This window comes from Schizosaccharomyces japonicus (assembly GCF_000149845.2).
Source record: "Schizosaccharomyces japonicus yFS275 unplaced genomic scaffold supercont5.1, whole genome shotgun sequence".
Classification (NCBI taxonomy): domain Eukaryota; kingdom Fungi; phylum Ascomycota; class Schizosaccharomycetes; order Schizosaccharomycetales; family Schizosaccharomycetaceae; genus Schizosaccharomyces; species Schizosaccharomyces japonicus.
This window is the reverse complement of record NW_011627860.1, coordinates 2891443-2917642: the sequence shown is the minus strand read 5'-3', so window position 1 is coordinate 2917642 and position 26200 is coordinate 2891443. Positions and strand designations below refer to the sequence as shown.

The 26200-nt window shown below is 44.9% G+C and overlaps 12 protein-coding genes across 12 annotated transcripts; 6 read left to right on the top strand and 6 right to left on the bottom strand.

The window, feature by feature from the left end:
• Positions 1-775: 775 nt before the first annotated feature.
• Positions 776-2968, top strand: SJAG_00653 (cytoplasmic arginine-tRNA ligase Rrs1/Mrs1). Its single transcript, XM_002171890.2, has one exon. The coding sequence runs from the start codon at positions 964-966 to the stop codon at positions 2797-2799; it is 1836 nt and encodes a 611-aa protein (XP_002171926.2). The 5' UTR covers positions 776-963; the 3' UTR covers positions 2800-2968.
• A 115-nt stretch (positions 2969-3083) lies between these two features.
• On the top strand, positions 3084-5678 carry SJAG_00655 (microtubule-associated protein). Its single transcript, XM_002171891.2, has one exon. The coding sequence runs from the start codon at positions 3396-3398 to the stop codon at positions 5289-5291; it is 1896 nt and encodes a 631-aa protein (XP_002171927.1). The 5' UTR covers positions 3084-3395; the 3' UTR covers positions 5292-5678.
• A 112-nt stretch (positions 5679-5790) lies between these two features.
• SJAG_00656 (BTB/POZ domain-containing protein Btb2) lies at positions 5791-8749 on the top strand. The gene is made up of 2 exons (XM_002171892.2): positions 5791-5903; positions 5962-8749. Exons 1-2 carry the CDS (start codon positions 5871-5873, stop codon positions 6748-6750), a joined length of 822 nt encoding a protein of 273 aa, XP_002171928.1. The 5' UTR covers positions 5791-5870; the 3' UTR covers positions 6751-8749.
• SJAG_00657 (90S preribosome/SSU processome component KRR1) lies at positions 7094-8805 on the bottom strand. The gene is made up of 4 exons (XM_002171893.2): positions 8691-8805; positions 8621-8648; positions 8518-8554; positions 7094-8351 (listed from the first exon to the last, which is right to left on the bottom strand). The coding sequence occupies exons 1-4, from the start codon at positions 8722-8724 to the stop codon at positions 7446-7448; spliced, it is 1005 nt and encodes a 334-aa protein (XP_002171929.1). The 5' UTR covers positions 8725-8805; the 3' UTR covers positions 7094-7445.
• A 980-nt stretch (positions 8806-9785) lies between these two features.
• SJAG_00658 (hypothetical protein) lies at positions 9786-10115 on the top strand (the record flags this gene model as incomplete). Its single annotated transcript, XM_002171894.1, has 2 exons — positions 9786-9865; positions 9977-10115. The coding sequence occupies 2 exons, from the start codon at positions 9786-9788 to the stop codon at positions 10113-10115; spliced, it is 219 nt and encodes a 72-aa protein (XP_002171930.1).
• Positions 10116-10650: 535 nt separating this feature from the next.
• On the bottom strand, positions 10651-11637 carry SJAG_00659 (GTPase; the record flags this gene model as incomplete). Its single annotated transcript, XM_002171895.1, has 1 exon — positions 10651-11637. One exon carries the CDS (start codon positions 11635-11637, stop codon positions 10651-10653), a length of 987 nt encoding a protein of 328 aa, XP_002171931.1.
• Positions 11638-11983: 346 nt separating this feature from the next.
• Positions 11984-13339, bottom strand: SJAG_00660 (gamma-glutamyl phosphate reductase Pro1; the record flags this gene model as incomplete). Its single annotated transcript, XM_002171896.1, has 1 exon — positions 11984-13339. The coding sequence occupies one exon, from the start codon at positions 13337-13339 to the stop codon at positions 11984-11986; it is 1356 nt and encodes a 451-aa protein (XP_002171932.1).
• A 2-nt stretch (positions 13340-13341) lies between these two features.
• SJAG_00661 (AGC/NDR protein kinase Orb6) lies at positions 13342-15500 on the bottom strand. Its single transcript, XM_002171897.2, has 2 exons — positions 15197-15500; positions 13342-15041 (listed from the first exon to the last, which is right to left on the bottom strand). The coding sequence occupies exons 1-2, from the start codon at positions 15337-15339 to the stop codon at positions 13769-13771; spliced, it is 1416 nt and encodes a 471-aa protein (XP_002171933.1). The 5' UTR covers positions 15340-15500; the 3' UTR covers positions 13342-13768.
• A 1662-nt stretch (positions 15501-17162) lies between these two features.
• On the top strand, positions 17163-18755 carry SJAG_00662 (translation initiation factor eIF3h). The gene is made up of 2 exons (XM_002171898.2): positions 17163-17291; positions 17369-18755. Exons 1-2 carry the CDS (start codon positions 17266-17268, stop codon positions 18408-18410), a joined length of 1068 nt encoding a protein of 355 aa, XP_002171934.1. The 5' UTR covers positions 17163-17265; the 3' UTR covers positions 18411-18755.
• Positions 18743-20246, top strand: SJAG_00663 (septin Spn2). The gene is made up of 5 exons (XM_002171899.2): positions 18743-18860; positions 18898-18972; positions 19035-19163; positions 19238-19319; positions 19378-20246. The coding sequence occupies exons 1-5, from the start codon at positions 18821-18823 to the stop codon at positions 20060-20062; spliced, it is 1011 nt and encodes a 336-aa protein (XP_002171935.1). The 5' UTR covers positions 18743-18820; the 3' UTR covers positions 20063-20246.
• Positions 20080-23306, bottom strand: SJAG_00664 (transcription factor Moc3). Its single transcript, XM_002171900.2, has one exon. It carries the CDS (start codon positions 21897-21899, stop codon positions 20304-20306), a length of 1596 nt encoding a protein of 531 aa, XP_002171936.2. The 5' UTR covers positions 21900-23306; the 3' UTR covers positions 20080-20303.
• SJAG_00666 (sleepy Slp1) lies at positions 23242-25805 on the bottom strand. The gene has a single exon (XM_002171901.2). The coding sequence runs from the start codon at positions 25141-25143 to the stop codon at positions 23653-23655; it is 1491 nt and encodes a 496-aa protein (XP_002171937.1). The 5' UTR covers positions 25144-25805; the 3' UTR covers positions 23242-23652.
• Between the last annotated feature and the right edge of the window lie 395 nt (positions 25806-26200).

The following is a 26200-nucleotide window of genomic DNA, read 5'->3' as shown; positions in this document are numbered from 1 at the left end:
GGAGCGAGGCAAGAAATAGAGGGGAGAAGCGAAGCAAGGAGACGGAGTGGTGGGTACAGCAGGACAAGACTAAGGGGAGAAACACATGGGAACAACTACATTCAACTAACGTACAACGACAATCTACACTACTGACATAACCTATGGATGACACACTACGGGACGCACCACCAGTCATCCCCATCACATCGTCTGAAGCAGCAGGACCACCACAGTCGATGAAAAGAGGAATTTTACACGTCAGAATACACCAGCTGCCCTACACCACGGGACCGTCCAGAGGACGAGAAACCCGAGGCGTAAGAGATCATCGCTGAAGGGGGAGAACAGAACCTGAAAAGAGATCCTGTTGTCCCTCCCGAAGAAAGAATTGTCTCACTCTTCGGGCAACGGTGCTTCCAATCATCATCCGTGTTGAGTTCTGTGGCTAGGTTAGGAAACCCAAGCCGGACGTATACTATAGAAATGATCCTATGGAGTATCGTCGATGGTTTTCTGTGGAGCGAGCCGTGCCCTTTTATAGTATTCTCGTGTGGGGAAGAGCAGTCACGGTGTGGGGGTAAAGAACAGCAACAGTTACCGAAAAATAGTGATGCGGTATACCGTCTAATGCATTGTTGAGTAATTCTGTATATTGCACTATTTAGTTAACAAATCTCGTTACAGATCGCTATATGCGTTTGCGTATCCAAACGAGCTGCAGTATACAGCACTACGTCGTGTTACAGCTCGCCGCGTGTCCCCGGTCTTTATCACCCTGGATTTCTGTTCCCTTCACCTCTCCACCCTCCTTTAACAATTCGCTTGCTCACAAACCTTCGTGGGCGATTTTATCGACTTCGTCTACCCGTACAACTACAACAACAACAGTCGCTGCTCTATAAGCACAGGTCGATTTTACTAGGTGCTTTTTCCATTCACCACTACTCCACCACAAACTCGTCTTGTAGTAGAAGAACGACGATGGCTTCTGTTGCCGACATCACGAAGACGCTGCAGACATTGGGTTTGGACGAGACCAGCGATCTCTCTGCCCAAGCTGATGTTTTTAAGAACCCCGTAGATATTTACCGTAGCTACATCGCCAACGAACTGCATAAAATCAGTGGCGTCGATCGAGAGCTCATTTACCCTGCTCTGGAGACAAACATCAGCAAGGATGCTGCTGACCTGAATTTGCCTGTTCCCCGTCTTCGTGCCAAGGGAAAGCCTGCAGAATTGGCTTCCAAGTGGGCCGAAGCTTTCCCTAAGGGTTACGTCAACTGTGAAGCCAACGGCATCTTCTTGCGTTTCAACTTTGACGGTAGCAAGCTTACCGAGCTTGTTTTGCCCATGATCTGGTCGAAGCAGAGCGAGTACGGTCGTAACAACTCTGGAAACGGCAAGGTCGCTGTCATTGAGTTCAGCAGTCCTAACATCGCCAAGCCTTTCCACGCTGGTCACCTGCGTAGTACTATTATCGGTTCTTTCTTGGCCAACTTGCACGAATCTCAAGGCTGGAAGGTCTACCGTATCAACTATCTTGGTGACTGGGGTAAGCAATTTGGTTTGCTTGCCGTTGGTTTCGAATTGCACGGTGACGAGGAGCAACTCAGCAAGGATCCCATTCGTCACCTGTACCAAGTTTACGTAAAGATCAACGCTGACGCTACTGCTGAGCAAGAGAAGATCGATGCCGAAAAGGCTGAGGCTGAAGCTGCTGGCAAGCCTTACGAGACCCCCGTGACACTTCATGACAAGGCTCGTCAATTCTTCAAGCGTATGGAGGAAGGTGACGAGGAGGCCTTGAAGGTTTGGGGCCGTTTCCGTGAACTCAGTATCACCAAGCTTCAAGAGACGTATGAGCGTCTCAACATTAAGTATGACCAATACGATGGTGAGTCTCAAGTTCCCCTGGACCTCATGAACGAGGCTCTCGAGAAGTTGAAGACGCTTGGTTTGATCGAGGAGGACAAGGGTGCCCTTCTCGTTGATCTTTCCAAGCACGACAAGAAGCTTGGCAAGGCTATCGTCCAAAAGAGCGATGGTGCTACTCTTTACTTGACTCGTGACATCGGTACCGCCATCCGCCGTTACAACAAGTACCACTTCGACAAGTCCATCTATGTCGTTGCTTCTCAACAAGATCTTTACTTTGCTCAGCTGTTTAAGATCTTTGAGCTTATGGGTTTCGAATGGGCTAAGAAGTGTGTCCACATCAACTATGGTCTTGTGCAAGGCATGAGCACCCGTAAGGGTAAGGCTGTGTTCTTGGATGACATTATGGAGGTTGCTAAGGAGGAAATGCACAAGGTGATGAAGAAGAACGAGGAAAAGTATGCCCAAATCAAGAACCCTGAGGAGGTTGCCGACATTGTTGGCAAGACTGCTGTTCGTATCCAGGACTCCACTGGTAAGCGTGTCAACAACTATGTTTTCGACTGGTCCCGTATGCTGTCTTTCGAAGGTGATACTGGCCCATACTTGCAATACGCCCACTCTCGTCTTTGCTCTGTTCGCCGCAAGGTCAACTTCACCGACGAGCAAATCGCCAACGCTGATTTGTCTCTTCTTAAGGAACAAGATGCTTTCGATCTTGTTCGTCTTTTGTCTCAATACCCCGATGTGCTGAAAAGCTCATTCCGTTTCCAAGAGACATCCACTGTCGTTACTTACTTGTTCAAGCTTACTCACATGGTCAGCAAACTCTACGATATCCTCTGGGTTCAAGGTCGCGAAGAGCCCTTGCAACTTGCTCGTCTCAATTTGTTCGGTGCTGCTAGATTAGTGCTTTACAATGGTATGACGCTTTTGGGCTGACGCCTCTCGAGCGTATGTAGAATGGGCACTATGGACACAGTTTTTAGGTAAATTTCATAGTTCTGTTGTATATAAAAATTGATTCTCGTACTGTTATATACGTACTAAAACGTTCAAGCAAGCAAGAAAAAAAAAACATTAGTACTCTTGTTTCACTCAAAGATTAAGACCATACGTTTATTCAGTATCGTACGCTGTATATGGCATTATTTCCTCCGTACCGTGTACAATTCATTGGTTTTTGCCTGCTGGCCTGACGGACCCTCTTAACCACAGCAACCGTACACTTACGCAGTATCACACTCAGAAAGCTAACGACTTTCCATATAGACAGTGTGTTTTAACCTACACTCTGGTTCATTGGGAATTGATGAACGGTTTTCTACGTGGTAATTCCCACTGCTATTGCGTCCCTGCTATATTTTTGCATATACCAGATTCCTACTGTTTTCTCAGCAAACAACGTGCTTTTTTGGCGTCCTATTAATACTAATCTTCGTAAATACGCGCCATCTGTTTCTATTTATTCTTTTTCTTTTGTCGTAATAGGGTAACGACACTTTACCTGCTTTCTTTTTCCAGTGCACCATATCCATATGTCCATACCCGTAGATGCCAATAGCATCTTAGAAGCTGAAGAGGATGGAATGCTAAAACGGCTGGAGGAGTTGCAATTGCAAGCATCTAATATTCTGAAGGAACTGAGAAGTTCTGATTTGGATTTGAAAGAAAATATCCCTACAGAAGAAAATAAGGAAACTAGCGTTACGACTAATTATGACTCCTTCGCTGTCGGAGTATGTTCCCCTGTAAAAGAAATTGATGAAACTGAAGTTGTCGACGCTCCAAAGGAGCAGAAGGAAGAGCCTTCTATGGAAATTGACGGTAAACATACGCTAGAAGAGCTGACTGACACCGTAGAAGCAAAAGAGGACATTTCTTTGGCTCCTTTGCCTTCGGTTCCGTCTGCAACCGTCATCTCAGCACCAAGTTCTCCCGTAAAGAAGAGCGTAGGTCCCGTTCAAGTGAAAGCTAAGGTTTCTACCACTCAATCGTCAAAGGCAAAGGTTTTGCGTCCTTCTACGACACGTTCACGTCTTCCTCGAGTTGCCCAATTGTCATCCAAACCTACCGTTCCTCATACAAACCCGACACAGCGTCCTGCAACCTCCGCGGGTCTACGTTCTCGGGCAAACTCAACCACAACGTTGAATTCTTCCTCTGGTACTGTTCGCCCAGCACCAAGAGTTGTTCGCCCCTCGGCAAGGTCAGGCGTCGTTTCTTCTGCAACTCGTCCTGTTCGAGCAAGCACCTCAGCGAGTATTGTTCGTTCGCCTTCGCGACTGGGCACTACTACTACGTCCAGACCTGTAACCACTCGCCCTCAAAGTAAAGCCAGTGTACGTACTGCGCATGTTAACGTTAGTGGAAACGCAACAGCCAAGGTACGAGTGGGTTCAACTGCCTCTATTGTTCGGCCATCAACCTCTGCGGCCACACGCAGACCCTTATCTCGCATTGGTAATGAAGCTACCATTCATCGCCCTACTTCAACAGCTTCTGTTCGCGTTATTTCCTCCCCATCAAGAAATGCAACCACTCGTGCCGTAAAACCGCCCACCGTTTGTTCCCCTTCGCGTTCGTCATCTCGACTTGATCAACGTTCTTCAGTGAGATCAGCGGCTCAAATTGTACGCCCTGGTTCTACTGCATCGTATCGATCCCCCTCTCGACAAGCATTGGATAGCACTCTTTCTCCGAATGTTCGTCTTCCCTCTACGGTAACCGTTCGATCTCCCTCTCGTCAAGCGAATGGACGTGCATCGGTTGCAGGTCTACGTTCAGGTTCGTCGGCTGCTATCCGCTCTCCTTCCCGTCAAGCAGTCAGTGCGCGTGTAGCAAGTCCAGCAAGCATTCGTTCACCCTCTCGTCAAAGTGTTTCAACTACTACTTCTCCCTCTGTTCGTGCAGGCTCTTCAGCAACTATCCGAACCCCGTCTCGTCAAACAGTTCGTCGCCCATCGACATCCGCCGGCAATTCCCCTTCACTTCGCCCAGCATCTTCATTAAGTAAGCAACCACGGATGGGTGTAAAAGCATCTGTCTCGCAAGCAAATATTCTTCGTCCCACATGCGTTTCTCGCACATCAACGTCTCGCCCTCATGAAACACCATTACGTGCAAGAGCAAACACGAGTTTAGGGCATTGGAGAAGCAAAGCCGATAATTCATCCGTTACCTCTTTGATGTCGAATTCGAATGACAGTGCGGCGCTCCTCCCGCACACGGCTATTATGCAAGCAGCGGAACAGAAGACTACATCGTCGAATTCTCTTACTAATAATGCCTCACCCACTGGCAAGCGTCTAGTGTCGTCTGTGGTCTCGTCGGTTCCCAGTGTTGATTCCATTCGAGAGGAGAACGAGATTCCTGCAAGTACGGAAGCTCAGCCTGAAGAAACTACTCTCGACATAAATAAGCAATTGGACTAGAAAAGAGGAATTACTGCAGCCGGTTAAAAAGATGGCAAAATGCTTATGTGTAGAGATTTATTTGAAATAATGAACCTTTTCAGAATTATACGAGTATTGGACAAGCAACAGCAAAAATTCTCTTCTACTATGGCGCATAGACTTTGCTTCACACTGTACTTACTACTTCATTCTCACTGTCATTTGGTCGGAAGGAAGACAAATAAAACATACTTCATGTTTCAATGAAAAATCATTTGAAGAGATACAAAAAAGGCGACTCTTAAGATACCCAAAACATTATACTTTTGTTTGAATTCTGCTATAATATTCAACTGTTCTGTTTTACGATTATGTAGTGTCTACCGTGCTCCCGTAAACATACTTGGCCAAGTAACATGTAACCTCCTGAGCAGCAGCTCCTTAACCACCAAAATAGCGTCTACAGGCCGCACGCATGCAACTTCCACATACAACATACCGTTAAGGGACGTTTTGGCATTAAGAGCCATTGTCGTGTATTTTGGAGCATTCTGCCGCAGAAAAGCTTACCGCTTTACGTGAAAGCTTCTTGTAAAATCTAGGCATTATTCGAGCGACATGGCAGCGGGAAACGCGAAAGACACGATTTCGGTACAAATTCTGCGTCGGTAAAAAAATCACAGAATAGAGAAACTAACGCGTTTTTTAGCTCCAGGACTTCGTTTTCCAAACGGCCTTCCTTCAGGGAACGTTTTCTGATACGTTACTTATCGTAAAAGGCGAGCAATACCGTTTGCACGCGTTGTTCCTTGCACGTTCGCCAGTTCTCTTGCAGAAAATATCGCAGCAGGAGAAGCGAGAGCCTCCTTACCGTATTGAGCTCGAGACGGACGACATGTATGTTACGAAGGATTGCCTTACATTTGTCCTTTCCACCCTTTACACGGATAACCTTGAGATTCCTACGGGTCTTGATGCTCGCTCTTTACTTGCTTGTAGTTCGTTGTTGGGTGTGAACTGGGTCGCTCAACAGGCTATCTCAATTTTGCGGGCCTCTTTGATGCCAACTGTGCTTGGGGATATGATCGCATTTTTGGATCCAAAATCGGAGGGTTTGGAACGCTTAGAGGTTGGCATGTATCCCCCCTATACCGTTGGATTGTTTCATGATGTGGTGCGTGTGCTTTATTCGACTCTTGTCAAAAACTGGAACAATCAATATGCACACATTTTGTGCACTCTGCCTTTCCCCGTGATCAAGCAGATTCTCGAAAGCGACAAGCTTACTGTAGACACAAGCAGTATGGCTCGCTACAAGCTTGCTTCCCAAATTGTTCAGATGCGTGCTGCTTGGCGTAAGCAGAATCGCGTAGACCTGAACGTGGAAGAGAGCGTTGTTCTTGTGTTTAGCGGCGGTGTTCGTGGTATTGAAGTTATTCACAAGACTCGTGGCGCCGACAGTCGGCGTAAGACCCTTTGGAAGGCTAGTGCTCCCTAAGGTGTGTACTAAGGACGAAAAATCATTTTGTTGCCTTGTTTGCATGCCTTGCTCTATTTCCTTTGTGTGCTTCCTGGAACCAAAATAGTTGCCATACAAATTTTGCTCTTCACCCATAAGTGGCTACTCCCCGTGCTTGAATTGCCAAGATCTCTACTACACCGTTTTCTCCCTACTGCCGCCCGCTTGCCACGTTTCGTAAAGGTTCCCTGTCTCTCTTTTGTACACACGCATTACATACAACACATACCTTTTAGACAGAACCGACGGTGCACTTGCGAGTGTGTATACTTTACGACTCGCATGCGGCAACGATTTCCTCTTTCCTTTACACCCTCATACGCCAAGCGAAAAAGTGTATTCCACGTTTGTCTTTGACTGTTTACAGGCATGCTGCCGCTCTCATTAAAGTAAAAGAGACAAAAAACGGAATAATACCTATTCCAACCGTAATTTATGTTACTATTTAAAACAACACACGCAAACCCTTGTGCGCCTTTCCGACGGAAGACAGAAACGAAAACCAGATGAGGAAATCTGGATGTGTTCGCGTTGTGTATAAAACAGACAACACACACACACATACATAAAATGCAAACCCGTGACACAAAATGACTCGCAGTAAAACAGTTGTCACAAGAGGGACACAGCGCAAAAGAGACAAGAGGATTTTAAGGTCGTGCAGGTGATACCGCCTACTCGGCCTCGACCTTGACCTTTCTTTTTTTGGTTTGGGGAGCAGACTCGGTAGGGGGAATGAACGCCTTTTCTCGCTCGGCTTGACGTTCTTTTTGCTTTTCGGCCTGCTTCTCCTTTTTCTCTTGACGCTTTTTCCGCTCGCGTTCTTCCTTGTTGAGGAAGTACTCACCACTCTCGATTTGCAGATCGATCTTGCTGGGTTGTTGAGCGGGAGGGAAGGGTGTGTAGTCCTTCTTCTCTCTGACCTTTGCAGGCTTGCGGCGGGCGACATTGCGTTTCTTGAACTGCGGCAGGAAACGGTCCCAGGACTCTGTAGCCAGAGCAGGATCCTTAGCAAGCTCTCGCTTAATCATGAGTTCCTTAATGTGATAAATGGGATGGATGTTGTTCATGCAGTCAATAACGACACGACGAACCTCCTTTAGACCCTTGAAACCACCCATGGCTGCTACGGTGGTTCCTTGGACGAGGATATAGCACTGAGTAAGCAGTTCAAGAGCCTTGAGAGTTTGGCCGTTGTTGCCGATGAGACGCTGGCGACGCTTAATGAAACGATCCTTGTTGCGAACGAGGTTTCCGATCTTGATCACATCGCAGGCCACGTCGTCCTGCATAACCTTGATAGCCTGAGGAAAGGGCACACTACGTGCAAGCAGCTTAATCAAGTCTCTCGCCTTGAGAATAGAATACGGGTCATAAGCCTTCCGAGTCGTTTTCACCGTCATACTACCTTCGACCAAATCGAGCACACAAGCAATTCCGTACTTGTCCAGGGCCCGTGTTACATGAGGCCAAACCTCACGAAGATACTTTTCACGGTATTTGGGGAAAAGTGTAGCAAAGCTAGACTCTTCCAAGAAGGGACCAGACGATTCTTCTTTTGTGAAGGGATCGATTTTCCACTAAACGAGTTAGCAGGGTAGAGAGAGAAGAGAGAGAGAAATGGTGAAGTTAGAGAGGCAGGAAGAGCACTAATTTGCATAAAGACTTTTAAAGTAATACGACAAGGTCTTAGGGTTTAGATCCCTCGTATTCCTACTCTCTCGCCTCAGACTCGTTCTCACTTACATGATCAATGTCATCTGTGTCCCATGGTTTTTCACGTCTGTTATCGTCAGCCGAAATTCATTGACACTTAACAAGTTTATCCATTTCCCGAGTATTTTCCTACCTGTAACGTTTGTTTTTGTTCACAACCACTGTTCTATTAGTAAAAATGTGTCGAGGACTGTTTTCCGTACCATTGGGCTGTTGCTCCTGCGATTCCTCACTCATCCTGCACAGTAGTTTGCACAAGGAGAATCTTTTAGTCCTCAGAAGTGGTGGAGACCAATGAAGAGCTGCGTTAGCTTTCGTTGTAGCGTGGTATGTTCGGATTCTGGAGTGTGCACTCTTCTTCGTTATATATTTTACCGTGCTCTGTATCTTCGCTAAACTGCGCAATTAGTTTAGTGAGCATGACAACAATGTGTAATTTTTTGTAGTGTAGCACGCTACTGTGCCTTATGCTTATATATCAGTTTGTGGTGAGCACTCCTTAATTTTAATTATCGTCTCACCTTCCACCTCCCTATTTCCCTGGTCGATGATTTTCTCGGTGATTTTCCAGATTGTTACCTCAAAAGATCGACGCTAAGCGACATGTCTCGATTATAGCCTATCCCTCGCCTTGGAGCTCGCTCGCTCGCCTGATAGTTAATTTATAGTGACGGTTCCTCTAAAACTCGCTTAAAGATCGCTCCAAAAATCGGCCCAACTCGTCCTTAATCGCTCTCGCTTTCACACTGGGTGGTGCGTGTTTACCTCGTCGGGGTTCAGGGACGCAACCTTCGGCCGGTAAGTAGTTCAGGAGGTGACCCTTTAGTCCGTCGCGTAATCTTTCGCGGCTCCTTCGCTTCCACACCTGACCCCTCTCTAATTTCTCCCCACAACACCATTCACATACGTCGCATCCCTGACAGTCCCTGGACCCCTTGGAAGTGACGTCGCAAATCACATGCCGGAACCCCGCTTGAAATCCCAAATCGTTGCTCTAGGACGGATTGCTGGCTAGTCATCTGGCGCCACGAGACGAAAATGAATATTGCATCCCTGTTTCCTGCTCTAAAGTTGCAAATTCATCCCCTCTACCTACGGACATCGATGTCGCTTCCGGGACTCCTTCAAGTGTGCTACAGACTTAGCAACACCCGGACTATCGAAAAGCGAAAACACCGCATCCGATTAGGACGTGAGTCGGTGAGAAAAGGCATAAATACCAAGTTTTCGCCGCCCTAGAGACCATCAGCATTCATTCGCTCCTCACAACAACTACAACTTCTTCAATCGATCTCAATATGAACTCTCAAGCCCAATCCTCTGTCCCCAAGATGGCCTCCTACAACCCCGGTCCCAACTGGAGATACCCCAACATGTGGTAAGTGATTTGTCCCTTGCGACAGGAGCAGGGTGTGCTTGGTTGGCGAGTCGTGTTTCACTGCTCCATTACTGGTTGCAAGTTCTCGGCGAAGCGACTTTGTTTGAACAGGTCTTTGGTTGGATTCGCTGTAAGGGTGTCTATACCGGGTCCCTTTCGGTGCCCCTTCGGCCTCCTCTCAATGTCTGCGAAAATCGCTCAACCGAAAGACCCTGTCGATGTTGGCTCCCTTCTCAGCTTCCCTTACTGACCATCACGTGTAGCGTTATTGCCTAAATGGCTTAAGTCGCACATTCGGCCTTAGCCTTAGGACGTCGTCCTATTCCTCTGAATACAGGCTGTGTCGATCTTTATCAGCTGAACATGGCTCTGTCGCTTCTCCGAAATAGGATCGTCCTTATCGATAAACCTTCGGGTTTTTTTTTGCAGCTTCAATTTTGAATTATTTTGGCCAACATGAAGAAGGAGAGGTTGTACGGTGTGGAGTGTGATGAAGTAGAGCGGGACGGTTTGTTTCATTGGGCTTGGTTTGATTCAGGTGCTTGCTTGTCAAGTGTTTGCTGGTTAGGTTAAGTCAAATGAGTGATTCAGTCGGTTCGTTGGTTTAATTGTTCAACGCAAGGTTATTGTTGGGAAATCAATTGTATATTGTACCTTTTGGGTTCTGGAATTGGTATTGTCATAGATGGGTCGTATGAGAACTCAACAGACCAAACCATGCTCTCGACTGTCCATACTTCTTAGTACTTCAATCCATATATTTATCTCGTACCGCACTATTTGGACTATGCCTTTTTCCTTGTACTGCAAACACGCCGTTGGTTGCGACGAACGAGGTTTTTTTCTAGGGCAAGCCGTTGTTGCCATTGCTCTTCCTCCATACTATCCAGGACAAAGGCGCCAAAGAAGCCAGTCCGGTAAAGCTGCAGCACATAGGATGCTATGAGATCGTCGTTTACAGTGCCACCTTTTCCGAGCTTGCCCGTATGCACTGCCGCGTTGTGAAGAAATGTCGAAACATCGTTTGTCGGTGAGGATAAACGAGTATAGGTGTTTGGATCAATGAGGTTCAAGCGGTAGAGCAGATAATCCACGACGACCGCATTGTGCAACCGCCCATCTTTCATTGCATGAACAAGCGCAAATTTAATCGCATCTTCTGGCTGCAAAATCGTGGGCAGCATTATGCCTGGGGTGTCCACCATGTACACGTTCTTTCCTTCAAACAGTCGAACAACTTCGCCAACATTTCGTGTCACGCCTGGATGGCTCCCGACTACTGCCACTTTACGACGATGAAGACTCGCGTGTCGCAAAGCATTCATCACACTGCTTTTCCCAACATTCGGCATGCCGACGACGAAAACTTTTACAGTCCTGTTGGAAGCTGCATGGTCAGAGTATGTAAGTTTTTGTAAAAGTTGCAGCAGTCGTTTTATACACTCGGGCACATTCGAAACCGTGCCCACGTACCGTCGCAATGTTTGAATCGTCTCCCAGCGTGCAAGTGTTTCAACATACGTCTCCTCAAAAGCCCGCACACTATTTAGCGCACGTGTTTTGCACAAATCGCCTGCGCTGGGAAATGCGAGGTCGCATTTGTTATAAACGACCACGCGCTTTCGATTCGCAGCGAGTGTTTCCAATGCTGGATTTCGTGAGCTAAGCGGTATACGCGCATCTCGGACTTCCACAATCACATCGTTTTTTGACACGGAATCCCGGAGACGTTTAAGAGTTGTTTTCATGTGTCCGGGAAACCATGTTGTCATCCCTTGAAAATTAAAAGTTTTTCTAGCAATAAAAGATGTCATAGCAGCGGAATGAAAAACGGTCGTGGGTACGACAGTAGCCAGGAATTTTTCAAGAAAAGATGTAGTTCAAAAAAATAACAGAAATCAAAAATTAAAAACGAAAAAGACACAAAACCCATAAGGTTTATTACGAAAAAATGACACTGCTCAGGTAGTTCGTTCGTTCTGATTATGGCTAGTTACGACAACAAACAAACACTCTGAGAGGCAAGACGCAACAACACCATTCACACTGGGATAGGTGGGCAGGTTTTGTGGGTTTTGGGGTTATGCATTGGAATACACGGAAACGGTCAAATACCACTCAAAGTTCCGAAACATGCTTGGCAGGAAGCGGTTCGTGTTTAAAAGAACGCTTGCCGGGACCAACGCCGTAATCACCAACAATTTGGCCGTGTCCACGAAGCATGTACTTGTAGATAGTAAGACCCTCCAAACCCATGGGACCACGGGCATGGATTTTGTTGGTGCTAATTCCAACCTCGGTACCAAAACCATAACGGAAACCGTCGGCGAAACGTGTTGAAGCATTCCAGTACACACCGGCAGCATCGACACCGGTCATGAAACGCTTAGCAGCAGCTTCGTTCGTAGTAATGATGCAGTCAGTGTGTTTGGAACCGTGGAGGTTAATGTGTTGAATGGCCTCACTCAACGAATTAACAACCTTAACACACAAGATGAGGTCGGAAAATTCAGTGTCATAGTCTTCAACAACGGAGTGTTTCAGCTTTCCGGAAGCGACAGCTTCTGGCAAAGCCTTAGCAGCAACGGCGTACGAGGCATCATCGCAGCGAACTTCCACACCCGAATCGATGAGCTTCTTGGTAATAGCAGGAAAGTGAGACTCGAGCACGGATTGGTTGATGAGCACAGTTTCCACAGCATTGCAAGCAGCAGGGTAGTTGGTCTTACTGTCCCAAACCAATTTGACAGCTTGGTCTAAATCAGCATCCTCGTGTACATACACAGAGCAAAGGCCCTTGGAATGACCAAGAACGGGGATCTTTGTATTGTTTTTAATGTTCTTCACCAACGTATCACTGCCGCGAGGGATAACAAGGTCAATGTACTCATCAAGTTGCAGCAATTGCGAAACTTCATCACGGCTATGAACAAGTTGGACAGCATCAAGTGGGACCTTTGATTTCGACAAGGCCTTACGAATTACATTTGACAATGCGTCAAAGGAATGTGTAGACTCTTTACCGCCCTTAAGAATGACAGCATTTCCAGACTTGATGGCGAGAGAAGTAATGTTCACAACTACCTCGGGACGGGCTTCAAAAATGACCAAAAGAACACCGACAGCACAAGAAACACGGTATAATTCCAAGCCGTCGTCAATCTTGTTAGCGTAACTGATGTGACCTAAAGGATCGGGCAAATTTTTCACGTCCAAAACACCCTGCATCATAGACTCGTATTTCTCTGATACACGCAAGTCCAATCGTTTACACATAGACTTGCTCATTTTTCCTTCAGCAAGCAGTTTCTCAGCGGCCTCCATATCAAGGGTGTTGGCCTCAAGGACCTGATTTTTTGCAGTCTTCAATTCATCAAAAATAAGCTGAAGAGCTTCGTCTCTTTCCTCCGAGGAAAGAGCCTGGATAGAAGAGAACGCGTCCTTGGCCTCACGAGCAATCTCCTTCAGCGACATTTGTTATTTACAAACGGTAAGTCAAATTCTCGGTAAGAAGAAAGATCGTTTAAAGTGGGGGTGGTGGGGTACTGCGAAGCCCGGGAAAAACAACTGAGGCAGCTGAAAAGCGAAAACGGGAAACTGCATTGTTCGTTAGCAGCGAATAGTTGTAAAATCGTTTGAGTTTAATTTTTCTTCTTTGATGTAAGCGAGAAGGTTTGTAGGTCCATTTCCTAAAGTTCATCCGGTGTAAGAAATCCAACTGGCATCATGGATAATCTATGTTCATTGCTAAGACTGTAAGTTGTGACCAGTTAAAAAATAAATAAATAAGATGGCAGTAGATAAACCAACCTTAACACCCAAAGAGAGTATGTAGCTTACGGCACTAGAACACACGGTCAAGGTAAGACGGCTGAAGGGAATCCAGAAGCGGCTACAGTACTATTACAAGACACCTCGCATTGTGAGGTCGTTAAACTTCTTGTAAGTGTAACCAACAAACGCCAAGTTTGAATCGTCCATCGCCTCGTAACCTGCTTGTGTTCCGTACGGTTGGGCCTCCGGTTGTGTAGGAACCTGTTCCAGCTCGTCCGTAGGGAAATAGCTCGTGTCGGTGATAGATTTCAATGATGGTACAAAGGGTGCTTCAATGGCACGAATGCTTCCCCAGTCGACACCAGCGAAAAATGGATGGTGCATAATTTCCTCAACACCGCCGCGACCCAGACGATGTTCGGAATCTGTGAGCAGACGGCAAATGAGATCCTGTGCCTCGGGACTAAGATGCACATCTTCCGGGAAAACCAGCGTTTCGCGCCAGTTAATGATTTTACGATATGTCTCATGCGAATTTTCGCTACAGAACGGAGGCCACCCGATAAGACATTCGTACATGATAGCACCCAAACTCCACCAGTCGCAGTCTTGGCCGTAACCTTGTTGCAAGAAAATCTCCGGGGCAATGTAGTCGGGTGTACCCACAGTACTGTAGGCCATAATGCGTCGGTTCTTTTTCCACGTCGCCATCTTATCCTTGGATGACATGGTCAACCAAATGGCATCAACCATCACGGTGTTGCGTTTACTTTGTCCTTCTGGAGGAGGACGAGTGTAAGCAGAATTATCGTACTGACGATGGAAACCAGTTGAAAGACCAAAATCTGACAACTTGATGTGACCGTCGCGATCAATAAGGATATTATCCGGTTTAATGTCGCGGTGAATGTAACCCATGTTATGCACGGTTGAGATGGCCAGTACACACTCGGCCATGTAAAAGCGTGTCACGTCCTCAGAAAAAGTGTCGTAATTAATTAGCATCGTCATCAAATCACCGCCAGGTAGAAACTCCATGATTAGATATAGGTATTGAGCGTCTTGGAAGGCGTAGTAAAGGGAGACAACCCATGGCGAATCGGATTCCACAAGCAGATCACGCTCAGCCTTAACATGTGCCAGTTGATCTCGTTTCTTCATTTCAGATTTCAACAGAGTCTTCATGGCGTAAATTTTTCCATTGTCGAGTTTTTGAACCAAACGAACTTCACCAAAAGCGCCTTTGCCGATAACCTTGACAGTGTAAAAGTCATCTAACGAAAGACGAGTTCTTCTGAATCTCAGAAACTGAGATTCACGCTCTCCAGACGCACGTAATTGCCGGTTCTTTCTTTCCTCAGAACCTCTTTCAGTAGATAACTTCTTTTCCAGTTCAATTCGCCTGTACGGATGTTAGCAATTTGTTCAACAAATCATCAAAAATGCATTCTCAGTAAGAATATAAGTGCTAAGAAAAACAGCGTTTGTACGCTATTGCTGTCGAAGAGACAAGCTAAGGAAAAACGCGTTTCTTAAACAAAACACTGGATTTTTTACCTTTGGTTTCTCTCAATTGCATGATTTACGGCCAGTTTATAGAAATGCTCAATGTGATGTTTGGTACGAGCAACCTTTTCAAGTGTCTGCTTAGAAAACTTGTTGGGGTCACGATCGAACACAACGTAGTTTTGGTCCTCCATGGCGATCGTAATTTCTCTCTGTTCCAGAGTTTGTGGGTGAACTGTTCTCGAATTCTTAGAGTGTAGTCGTTTCTGGGACACGAAAGATGTTACTGGTTATCGCGGGAATGACTCTGCAGTTGCAATTGTTCTTGTACAAGAGGAGAATGGGAGAGGGAGGGATTGCTTTGCAAGGTGGAGCGAGTGTTACCGTGCCCAATTCCAGGCTCGTTTTCGCTTAGCTAAGCGAAACTGACATCACAGGCGGGATAAGCGTCGGGTGCGTGTAAATGGGAAAGAGAGCTGTTAGGGAAGAAATTAACATTAGCAATTGTGAAGGTATAATTCTTAAATAGAAGATTCAATCGTATTTTTTGTGTCGCGCATTTTTTTAGATGCTGTATGCTTGCTATTTTTTGGTTTTTACTGTACGAAACTACTGTCCTTTAATTATGTTTGACAAACATCTGCATAGGATTGATTTATGATATCTAGGTGCATTAACAAAGTAGTATAGTCGTTCTCGAAGTAAGCAATGTGCAATTGAACAGTTTCCCCTCTTTGCAACGTTCCGAGCCATTATAAACGGCTCATGCACGCTTAATTTATTAGCTGAGCACTATTGTTTAAAATGCGAAAAATGGTGCTTGTAAGCGGTAAGAACAACGAATAACAAAACGCTCAACTTCCTAGGGTTCATATATTCGTTCATATACAGCTCATCAAGCAGAGCTTTATTTAGATTTATCGATGGAAGAATTGGACATCGCGTTTAAATAATGAGTCTTATTTTTCTTCTTTTTTTTTTTTTTCTCGCTAACACAGTAGTGCAACAAAATTGACTCTTGCATAATGCAGGAATACGGATGTAACGGCTGGCAGGGGCTTCGTGGGGGAGAGTTATGATAAGGACAATTCGCTACCCTTCGTGAACGTTTATTTGTCGGCTTTTTCAAAGCATGGAAAAGTACGAGTATATCGAGCCGCCAGATATTTAATCGACTCTGCCAATCGGCAAGCAATTGAGCGTAATCAGTATTGCGATGTCTTTGTGAGCAACACGTGTATGTATTTTAATGAAGCAGAACCAACAGTACGTCTGGCTTCAATGTCAACAAGATGAACAATGACAGGAACAGACAAACAAAAAGAAGATCGGATTTAGATAAAAGATTTGTTACTGTAATAAAAATCCATGAGTATTTCCTCGTTTCGTAAAATACACTAATGTATTGCAATTGGCCGAAAGCATGTATTTTATTGAGTTTGTTTGCAATTGAAAAGACAGGAAAGGATATAAAAAATGAACAGTCTAAGGCGATATAAGTTGGTATTAAACAAATTTAGTTAAGGTTTATAAATTTAGGCGAGATGTTGTGTTGTATGTTGCTAGGGTAATTAATGAACGTACTTTTCTTATTCAGTTAGGATCGTCCGCAATCACTTATTACTAGAACTCCTTAATTTATTTATTATTTGTTATTACATTATCTCTCATGACAACGATTTGAAATGGTCTTTAAGTAAACCTTGGTGTCGTTGGAGTTTTTTTTAATTTTTTTTATTTATTTTTAAGCAAATAATAATAATAATCAATTATACTGGCCGCTAAATTTTTAAAATTTTCTTTTCACCAACAGCAGAAAATATCATCTCATATTATTTATTTTAAGCGAATTCTCTTTCCATCGTCACCCAGAAGCCAATTTACTCATGCTGTAAATCTGACAATCCATTTTCTAAAGCGTTATTCTCCTTTCGCTTTCTACCGTCTCGTGAACTTTATATTCCTCGTGACCACCTTAAATTTAAAAAAAGACTCCACACATATCCCACCTCCGCCCACCTCCATCCCACTTTGCAGTTGTTCTCACCGATGCTATGGGTCAGTACTACACCTCCAGAAATCCTCCCCCGAACCAACCACATCCCTAGCTGAGCATAAAAATGTCGGAAATGGGCACTTCTAGAGTGTACGTGCAGATTGGAGGCTGCTTGTTGTCTTTGTTCTTTTTTTGTTTTTTTTGAAAGTGTACTAATATTTTGATAGACTTGAAGATTTGAGTACACCGATTGCCACGGTTGAGCTTGAATCGCTGGTGGTGTTGAACATCATCAAGCACTGCCGTGAGTCTTTCCCTAGTATGGGAACAATCGGTCAATTGGTTGGTATCGACATTGACGGAGTTTTGCAAATTAGCAACAGCTTTGCTTCCCCTGCCGTTCTCGACAATGAGGAGTCTCCTGTCAGCAAGTCCGTCGCTGGAAAAAACCGCCAAGCTCACACGGAAAACATGCTTGCTCGTCTTAAACAAATTGGCGTTCCTAGCGGTCATGCTGGTTGGTATCATGGTGCTTATGTTGGCTCCTTTTTGAACAGCTCGTTTGTCGAGACACAATTTGCCTACCAAAAGAGCAACCCCAACAGCATCGCTCTCGTTTACGACTTGTCTCAGTCGACACAGGGTTCTTTGTTTCTTCACGCCTACCAACTCACGTCCGAGTTTATGGCAGTGCACGCTGAGAAGACGTGGTCGGCCTCTTCGTTGACAAAGCACGAACTGAAGTCGTCGAATATTCTTCGTGAGATCCCTATCATCGTTTATAACTCTCACTTGGCTACTTGCATGTTGCACTCGCTTAGTGAACCTGAAATTCCCGAAACCACTTTCTCCACGCGGACGGAGGACGCTTTCCCTAAGCTTCCCCTTACGGAAACATATGCTGATCTGGAGCTCACCTCGAACTCCTTCTACAATAAGAACCTCTCGTTGTTGCTTGAGTCGATTGATGAGTTCCATTATGAGCAGGGAAACGTTGGATTCCATCAACGTCAATATGCTCGTGAGCAAACCAAGATCCAACAATGGATCACTAAGAGAAAGGCCGAGAATGCTACTCGTGCCGCCAACAACCAACCCTTGCTTGCTGAGGATGAGTGGAAGCGTATTTTCAAGGCTCCTACCGAGCCTCGTCTCTTGGATTCTTTGTTGATTACGGCACAAATTGAGCAACACTGCAACCAAGTGCAATCTCACAGTTCCACTTTCCTTTCAAAAATGTTTGGTATTCGTAATGCTTATTCTGCTTAGGGTTTAATGGCATTAGGTTGTTTCTGTACATTGAGCCAAATAAAAAGCGTTTGACAGCGGTTAAATCCTGTGGGACTTTTTGCTGAGTTGAGGGGCAGAGTAGAGTGTTTTTCCGAGAGCGTTGCGATGATGCTAAGTATTTTTTGCTAGATATCACATGTCCTCATTTCACCATACAATTTTACTCTTTCACTTTTGTGTAACTTGGGCAGTTTGAGCAACCTCAAAAAAGAACGCATAATTATTAATTTAAGTACATAAAAATGTCGAATAATTCTCTATCACTTCAATTCTTGCTTAATTTCTGTATAATAAATTAAGCTTTTCGTAAGCGTTTGTTTAGCTTTCCACTTTAAGAACACCCAGCGCTCTCCCTAACGAACCAACTACCAGTTTCATTAACCTTCACAATGAGTGCAAATGATACTGTTCAATTAAACGGCTATGTTGGTACGAACGTCTTCTCAAACATGCTCTAACGACCCAGGTTTCGATACAATTACTTCTCAAATAAACCGGAAGCTAATTCTTCGAGGATTCCAATTCAATGTGATGGTTGTTGGTACGTCTCTAAAGACATCGGTTACAAGAATGATCAAATTCCATTAACAATCCTTTGTTTAGGTCCTTCAGGAACTGGTAAAAGTACCTTAATTAATACGCTGTTTTCGACGCACATAATGAACAGCAGTGGTCGCGATAACATTGACGAACCCATTCGTCAAACGACTGAAATTTCGGTCATCAGCAAGGGTACGTATTCTTATGAGAGACACACAACATTTGTTTAGTCGTTTTGGTTCTTTGACTAACTTGCCATAATACAGTTATCCAAGAGAACAAGGTCCAACTACGCCTGAACCTTATTGATACTCCGGGATATTGCGATCAGATCAACAATGACAAATGGTATGCTTTCAAACACTGTTCTTTGGATGACCTTCCTATTTTACTAACACGTTTTCAGTTGGGAGCCAATCATTAAATATATCCGTGACCAGCATGCTCTCTATCTTCGACGTGAATTGACTGCCCACCGTGAAAAAAACATTCCTGATACCCGTGTGCACTGTTGTTTGTTTTTTATTCGCCCAACGGGTCACAACCTGCGACCTATCGACATAAGTGTCCTTAAAAGACTTTCCGAAGTTGTCAACGTCGTTCCTGTAATTGCTAAATCCGACTCACTGACGATTGACGAGCGTCTTGCTTTCAAACAACAAATCCGTGAGGACATTGCGAAACACGGTATCCACCTTTACCCATACGACTTGGAAGATATGGACGAAAGCGAGCGCAGTCTCAATGCGGCCGTTCGTAACATTATCCCATTCGCAGTCGTCGGCTCGGAAAAAACCGTCATGGTAAATGGAAAGCCGACACGCGGACGTCAAAACCGTTGGGGCATTGTCGACGTGGAAAACGAAAATCACTGCGAATTTGTATACTTACGCAACTTTTTAATTCGCACGCATCTTCAAGATTTAATCGAAATGACCGCTTGCGTTCATTACGAGCGCTTCCGTACAAAGCAACTTCTTGCACTCAAAGAGCAATCCTCCTCCCAGGTTCCGTCAACCGCTGGTACAAACACAAACACCCTTACCCTTGCTCAGAAAGAAGTTACAAAACAAGCGCAGACCGCCGCTTGAAGAGATACGAACACCCATTTAATGATGACGACGCGAACGCAGGACGCAAACAACGCATGATTAGATTATTATAAAGACAGCTCACTAAATACAATCACCGTTCATTCATCCTTGCACCATTAACATGTTAGAAGAGAAGCAGAAACTTATTTAATAATAAAATGATGGAAATGATGCATTCTAACCAATGTGAGAGTTTGGTATATCCAACTGCTTTAGGCAGATTGGATAATCATTATTTTTACTGTACATTTTCGCCGTCCCATTTTCGGATAACCGCCTCGTTGCTTTTATTTACGCTGTTAAACATGCGTTCTGTACCACTGCATTCGAACAAATGAACGAGCAGTCGCTTGCCAAAGAACGATTCAATCTCTGATTGGGTTCGGACCGCCGGCGAATTAGGTGGAAAAACGTTCTGCAATGACAAGACACAGGTATATGCTGAATGAACAACGGCAACATTTGAGCAATCATCCGACATAAGTTGCTGAAGACCATGCAGTAAGTCGCTGTCATTCTTAGTGACAGCATGACCCACACAATCTAGAACTTTGGCCAAGGGAGTCGCTGCATTAGAGTATAAGTTGACATGATACCGATCGCGCCATTCGATGATTTTCTCTCTATGTTGTTCCAAGGGCACCATGGGTTGTGACACTATTTTGAGTGCAATATTGAAGAGAGAATCGGAAATCGACGCATGACTACGAACAATGTTCATAGCGGCCAGGGGCATACCGTCAAAATTTGGAACGTAACGACGCTGCAAAACCGCAAACACAAGTTCCCGAGTCACCATGGCCAACAAAGTGTTCAGGTAATCAATCTTGACTTCTGTTGACCAGAGAATTTTGCGTATAGCATTATTGATAAATGTAATATCACAACCAGGTAAATGCAGTTGGGTAACGGCCAAAAAAGAATAAATAATTTTCGACTCGAGCGAACCAGGATCCGGTTGAGGAGCACGAAGCGCCTGCACCATGCAAGTGTAAGCGTTGTATACATCAAGGCGCTTAATTGATGTAAATGCCATTAACGAATAAGCGACAGCCGATACCGATCGAGCCAATTGAGGAATTACAACCGACCAGAGTTGCAAGGCAACGTCGTGGTCAAAATCAAATGCCCAAAGAGAAGGTACAACGTCGTAAAAATAAAAAGGAGAAAAATCACAAAAGGAGTAACTCGAAAAACTAGAAGAAACGCCATTAAAAGCATAATACGGGGGCACCATCGGCAATGTGAAACTTGACGAACCCATAGGATTTAAAACACCCTGTTCCGCTGTTGCTCCAACAAGGGGATTAGGATTGATCGTGTGAGCATTCGGGTTTGACAGATGCGCGGAAAGGGGACCAAGTCCTAGAGGATGGGCCATTGGCTTCATTCCCTGGCGCTGTGCCATAGGATTTGCGGCTTGCGGGTGATTCAGCTGGGGTAATTCGTTTGGCATGAGTCCCGGTACACCTCCGGGATTATCGCCAGCAGAAGGCGAAGGCATTGGGGGTACAATGCTTCCCGCTATAGCCACCGGATGTCCCACTGCAGCATTCGCCGCCGTAGGATCTGGTGGAGAACCGTTTCCGAGAGGATGCGCTGCCGATGGCACAGGAACAGCGTAGCCTTCACATTTCCTGTTCGATTTCGTACAATTCATGCAATAAGGTTTAGCCTCATCACATTTAATACGACGCCGGCGGCAAGTGAAACAGCCAGTTTTAGTTCGCCTTTTCACTGGTTTGTCCACAGGACTCGTTTGCTTGGACATTGTCCCGGGCAGGGAAGGGCGAAATCGCTTGCCTGGCGTTTCTGGGTAAGCGTAATGGTTCATAGGGGAGATATGTAATAATAGGAATTAACGTAGACCGTGGATATGTCCGAAACGTAGTTTTTTGAACGTCTCGAAAAGCCAAAGAAGTGCTGAACTGTGTTCGTTTTGACCTAAAAGGTGATATAAGAAAAGCCAGATATCTGTTACAGACCGTAGCCACTCTATGTGTAGGAAAATGCTGAACGAAAGTGCGAAAACAGGTAAGTTGGCTTAATTGAGCAAGAGAGCAAAGTAATGCTTATCAATGCGCTTTTGTGATACAACGAATGAATAATGGCCCTAAATGGCATACAAGCAACAAAAGAGATGCAGAAGAAGGTAATAGCGACTGTGCAGATTGACTGCTCCGATGTACTGCCAAAGCACAATAAACGATTTGGACGAACGGTTTCGCTTCAAAAACAATAAATCGAAACAAATGCAAGTTAAACGAACACTCTCGTTTCGTTTGTTTCTTGTCCCGTGACCCAAATAAACTCTAGAATTCGTTTGCTGTCAGCCGAAATATTTGACCTTATGACGACTCTTAAAAATAGAGAACCCGAACAAGAATGCAAAGATTATAACACCAAGACACCAAGTTCCGTTTTAAATAAATACTCCAAGCCGCCCTTACGGCAAATGCTCGTCTGAATGGCAATAGGAAGGTTGAAAAGGAAGAACCTGCTTCACAGGAAAAATGTGGCTTAACCGACCGAATAAAATTAAAACCCTGAGTAGAAAAGAACTTTAGACTCAACGTTCATCCGTACCTTGCGCAAAAATGCGAAAAAGGTTTGAATTTTTGTCTTCTACAAGCGTTGAGGTTGGTTGAGGTTTCGTCGTACTGACCACACAAATATTGGGTGCTTCGCCATGACAGGCGGAGCACGAGTTATACGCTTTACCGCTTTGTACTGTATTTAATGAATAAAACAGTTGCCAATTCGTAGAAAAAGAGTGTCATTTACACATAACGCCCTCAACATGGCTCCGGATAGAGAATACTTAGTACCGACCAATTACCACGATAAGCGATCAGCAAGCGTATTTCCTTACAGCCATTCTGTAGCTTAACATGGAAACGTGATGGACACAGAGGGATTTCAGTATCTGCATCTCCATAGAGAGACATTTTTGCGATTTCCGTATAGCTTAAAACCAATAGTAACTCAACATATCCGTTCATAAATGCCTTCGCAAGAACAACATGGCTTCCCGTTTAAGCGAACCATCACTGATCCTTTATAATCCAGCCTCCACCCTCGTTTAAACTCGTTCAATGCAGACGAAATCAACAGAATTGTTCTTGTTCTCTTGACTTCCTGAGGGAATATTAATAAAAACCATAATTGATCTACAGAAGACTGTGCAGTTCAAACGTTTAACATGTGGAGTTTAATATACAGAAGTAGTGTTAGAAGGAACCAGAGAGAAAACACCGAAAATTAAGAGGATAGAAGAATGCGAAACTAACAATGTATGCTGAAAGGCAATCATCGAATCTGCCAAACGCACAACACCTGTCAGGAACACACTGTGGGTGGAAAACGAAAGGAGGTTAAGAAACGAACGAAAACCGTATGCCAAGGAATAAAATAAAGAAACATCAGTAAGGTCTAAGGGATACAAAAGAGCGAACGAGTTTGCGCCAAACGCAAAGCTGAAGGAAAAATACGCAATACAATGGAAACGAGGAAGTCCAGGCACACGAGAAGGCATTAATGACTCAGTGTACCCATTGAGCAATAAACCTGTTTAAGGGGCACTCAACTCAACGAATCATCATATTGCTCGCGGACGTTTTTCCAACAACCGACTTTTTCTTAAGCTCATTATCATAAACCTTCCAAAATTTAAGGTTTTCGTCAGAGGCGGCAGTGGCCAAAACACATCCATCCGGAGACATGGACGAGTACAAGACTCGAGTGTCATGAGCAGGGATATCGACCTGCTTCACGAGACCCATGCTACTGTAAGACCAGATGGAGAGGTTGTTATCGGGAAAGCCATGTGTAGAAATAATCTCTTTGGTATGCATGCTCCACCAAAGTGAAGTTACTTGGCTGCCAGCATCGATTGTATTGACACGAGCTCCCGTTGTAGAATTCCAAAAGTGTATCTTCTTATCCATCGTGCCTCCACCCGTGGCAAGAAGATTGCTTTGCCAAGGACACCAACTTAAGGCCTTCACAGCAGCACTGTGATTTGTTTTCGTAAATCTCGGTACAGAAGAGCGGGCATCCCAAATCTGGACAACATTATCATTTCCGCCAGAAGCCAGTTGGAGACCGTCCGAGCGCCACGAGAGACCACAAACTTCGCTATTGTGTCCCAGTAGCTCGCCAACCTTGTGCTGAGCAATACGAACATCATGATGATGAATTGCACCCGAACGACTTCCACTGGATAAAATGTGTTGGTCCCACGACATGACACCAACACGGGCTTGATGTCCTGCCATAGTACGCAACTTTGTGCAAGTTTCTGCATCGTAAATCTCCACGAGTCCATTTCCTAAGCCCACACCCAAGAATGCACCATCCTGCGACCACTTCACGCCGGCCACATACGTGCTTTCGTCAACCGAAGCCAATGCGGCAACGTCTCCGGTGTCGGCATTCCACATATACACATTGCTCTCCAAAGCAATCGCGACATTATTGACTGAAGACCAGTCGAGCAAGTTCAAGTAGTAGTCATCCACAATTCCAGGCGCATCAAGGACACGCTCCGGAGTGGTCATGATCCGTCGAACCTGCGAGGCCACAGGTTTCGCGGGACGATTGTATTGGGCGCGAAGGTCCACAGGTTTTCTCGATTCTGGGGGAGCAGGCTTAAATGCCAAAATCCTTGTGTTGAGGTCTAAACCACAAGCTTCTGCAATCGTTTCGTTATATTGGGCAGATAAATCAGGGTCGTTGGTATCGTTAGATTGCGAATTGTTGTTTGTGTTGTTAATATGAGCATTGTCGATATTCGGACGAACGGGAATAAACCGATCAGAACCGATCACTGGTCTTCTTTTGGGTTTGGGAGAGCCGGTAGTTGGCACATTCCAATCCCTTTTGACCACTTCAATCTTAGGGGAGTTGATTACAACAGAGGCCTTGGGCGAGTTCTTCAACGCTGAGCGAGAGACATGACCAGCAAGAACCTGTTGTCTGAGGGGAGTAGCAGGGCTGCTAATAAAGGCATAACTGCGTTTCCGAGGAGGAGTGGAACACTCCTCTGCACTTGAAGAAAATAAGTACTTCTTGTCCATTGTGTTAAGTTATAGAATTTCGGTTAATTGAGATAAAAGCTCTGAAAGAAAACAAATTGTGACCAGCACAAGTGTTGTTGGTGATAGGTATTAGGGATAAATAATGTGTGTCAAAAATCGTAATCTATATGCGAGTCGTGATGAGTTACACACGAATGCTAATTAGAGGAAAATAATGAGAGACCAGCTCGAGAGGGAAGGTTAATTTATGTGAAGAATGAATGGTTATGAGACCAGCTCAGTGAACTCATTCAATAGGACCAGCCTAGAAGAAGAGAAAGAAGTACCGTACGGACAAAAGCAGACAGTCAATGCCCAACAATGCCAATGAACCCAATATGTTTGGTTATTGTTGTGTTAATAAGCAGCGCGCCGCGCGTTTATATGTAAGCTCGTTGCTATGGATCTTTAACCGATTACCACAGCAACGGGACACGTAAATAAACAACCCACCGTAAACAAATAGGAAGCGAAACGAGAAAGCAACACAGAAAACAGAATAGTAACGCATATAGTGCAACGTGCGACGGAACGGAAACTATTCGCGTGGACTATATAATTAGAATACATGATTTATGTTTAAGCGAGAATGCATTATCGAAAACTAGAAACGTCAAAACGCGCTAGCACGCGCACTGAAACCTACCAACAACTATACACAGATTATATTTAATGGATACTTACTTACGTTTAAGCTGCATCTGAAGTAATTTACGAAGTTACGTTGTGAAACAACCAGCCTTCTTAGCCGAAATGGATACGGCATTTTCGCTAATGGTTATTTTCTGAAGTGACACATGGCCAAACTATCGTCGCTTCATCGAAAACAGCGAATCGAACAGGAAGCGTAAACAGTCATCACGTACATACTAGCCGCGTGTATCGTTTCGACGATGACCACTTACAGAACTACTTGTTTCAATTGGGAACCTTTGAACAGTTAACCAGTACAATGGCTGGCACACAAATTCCGTCCATTCAGAACGCTGTGACAAGTATGAAGTGAAAGGTAATAAATGTAAGGCTTTTTGGCTGTCTATGCATTGTCCTTCATTGT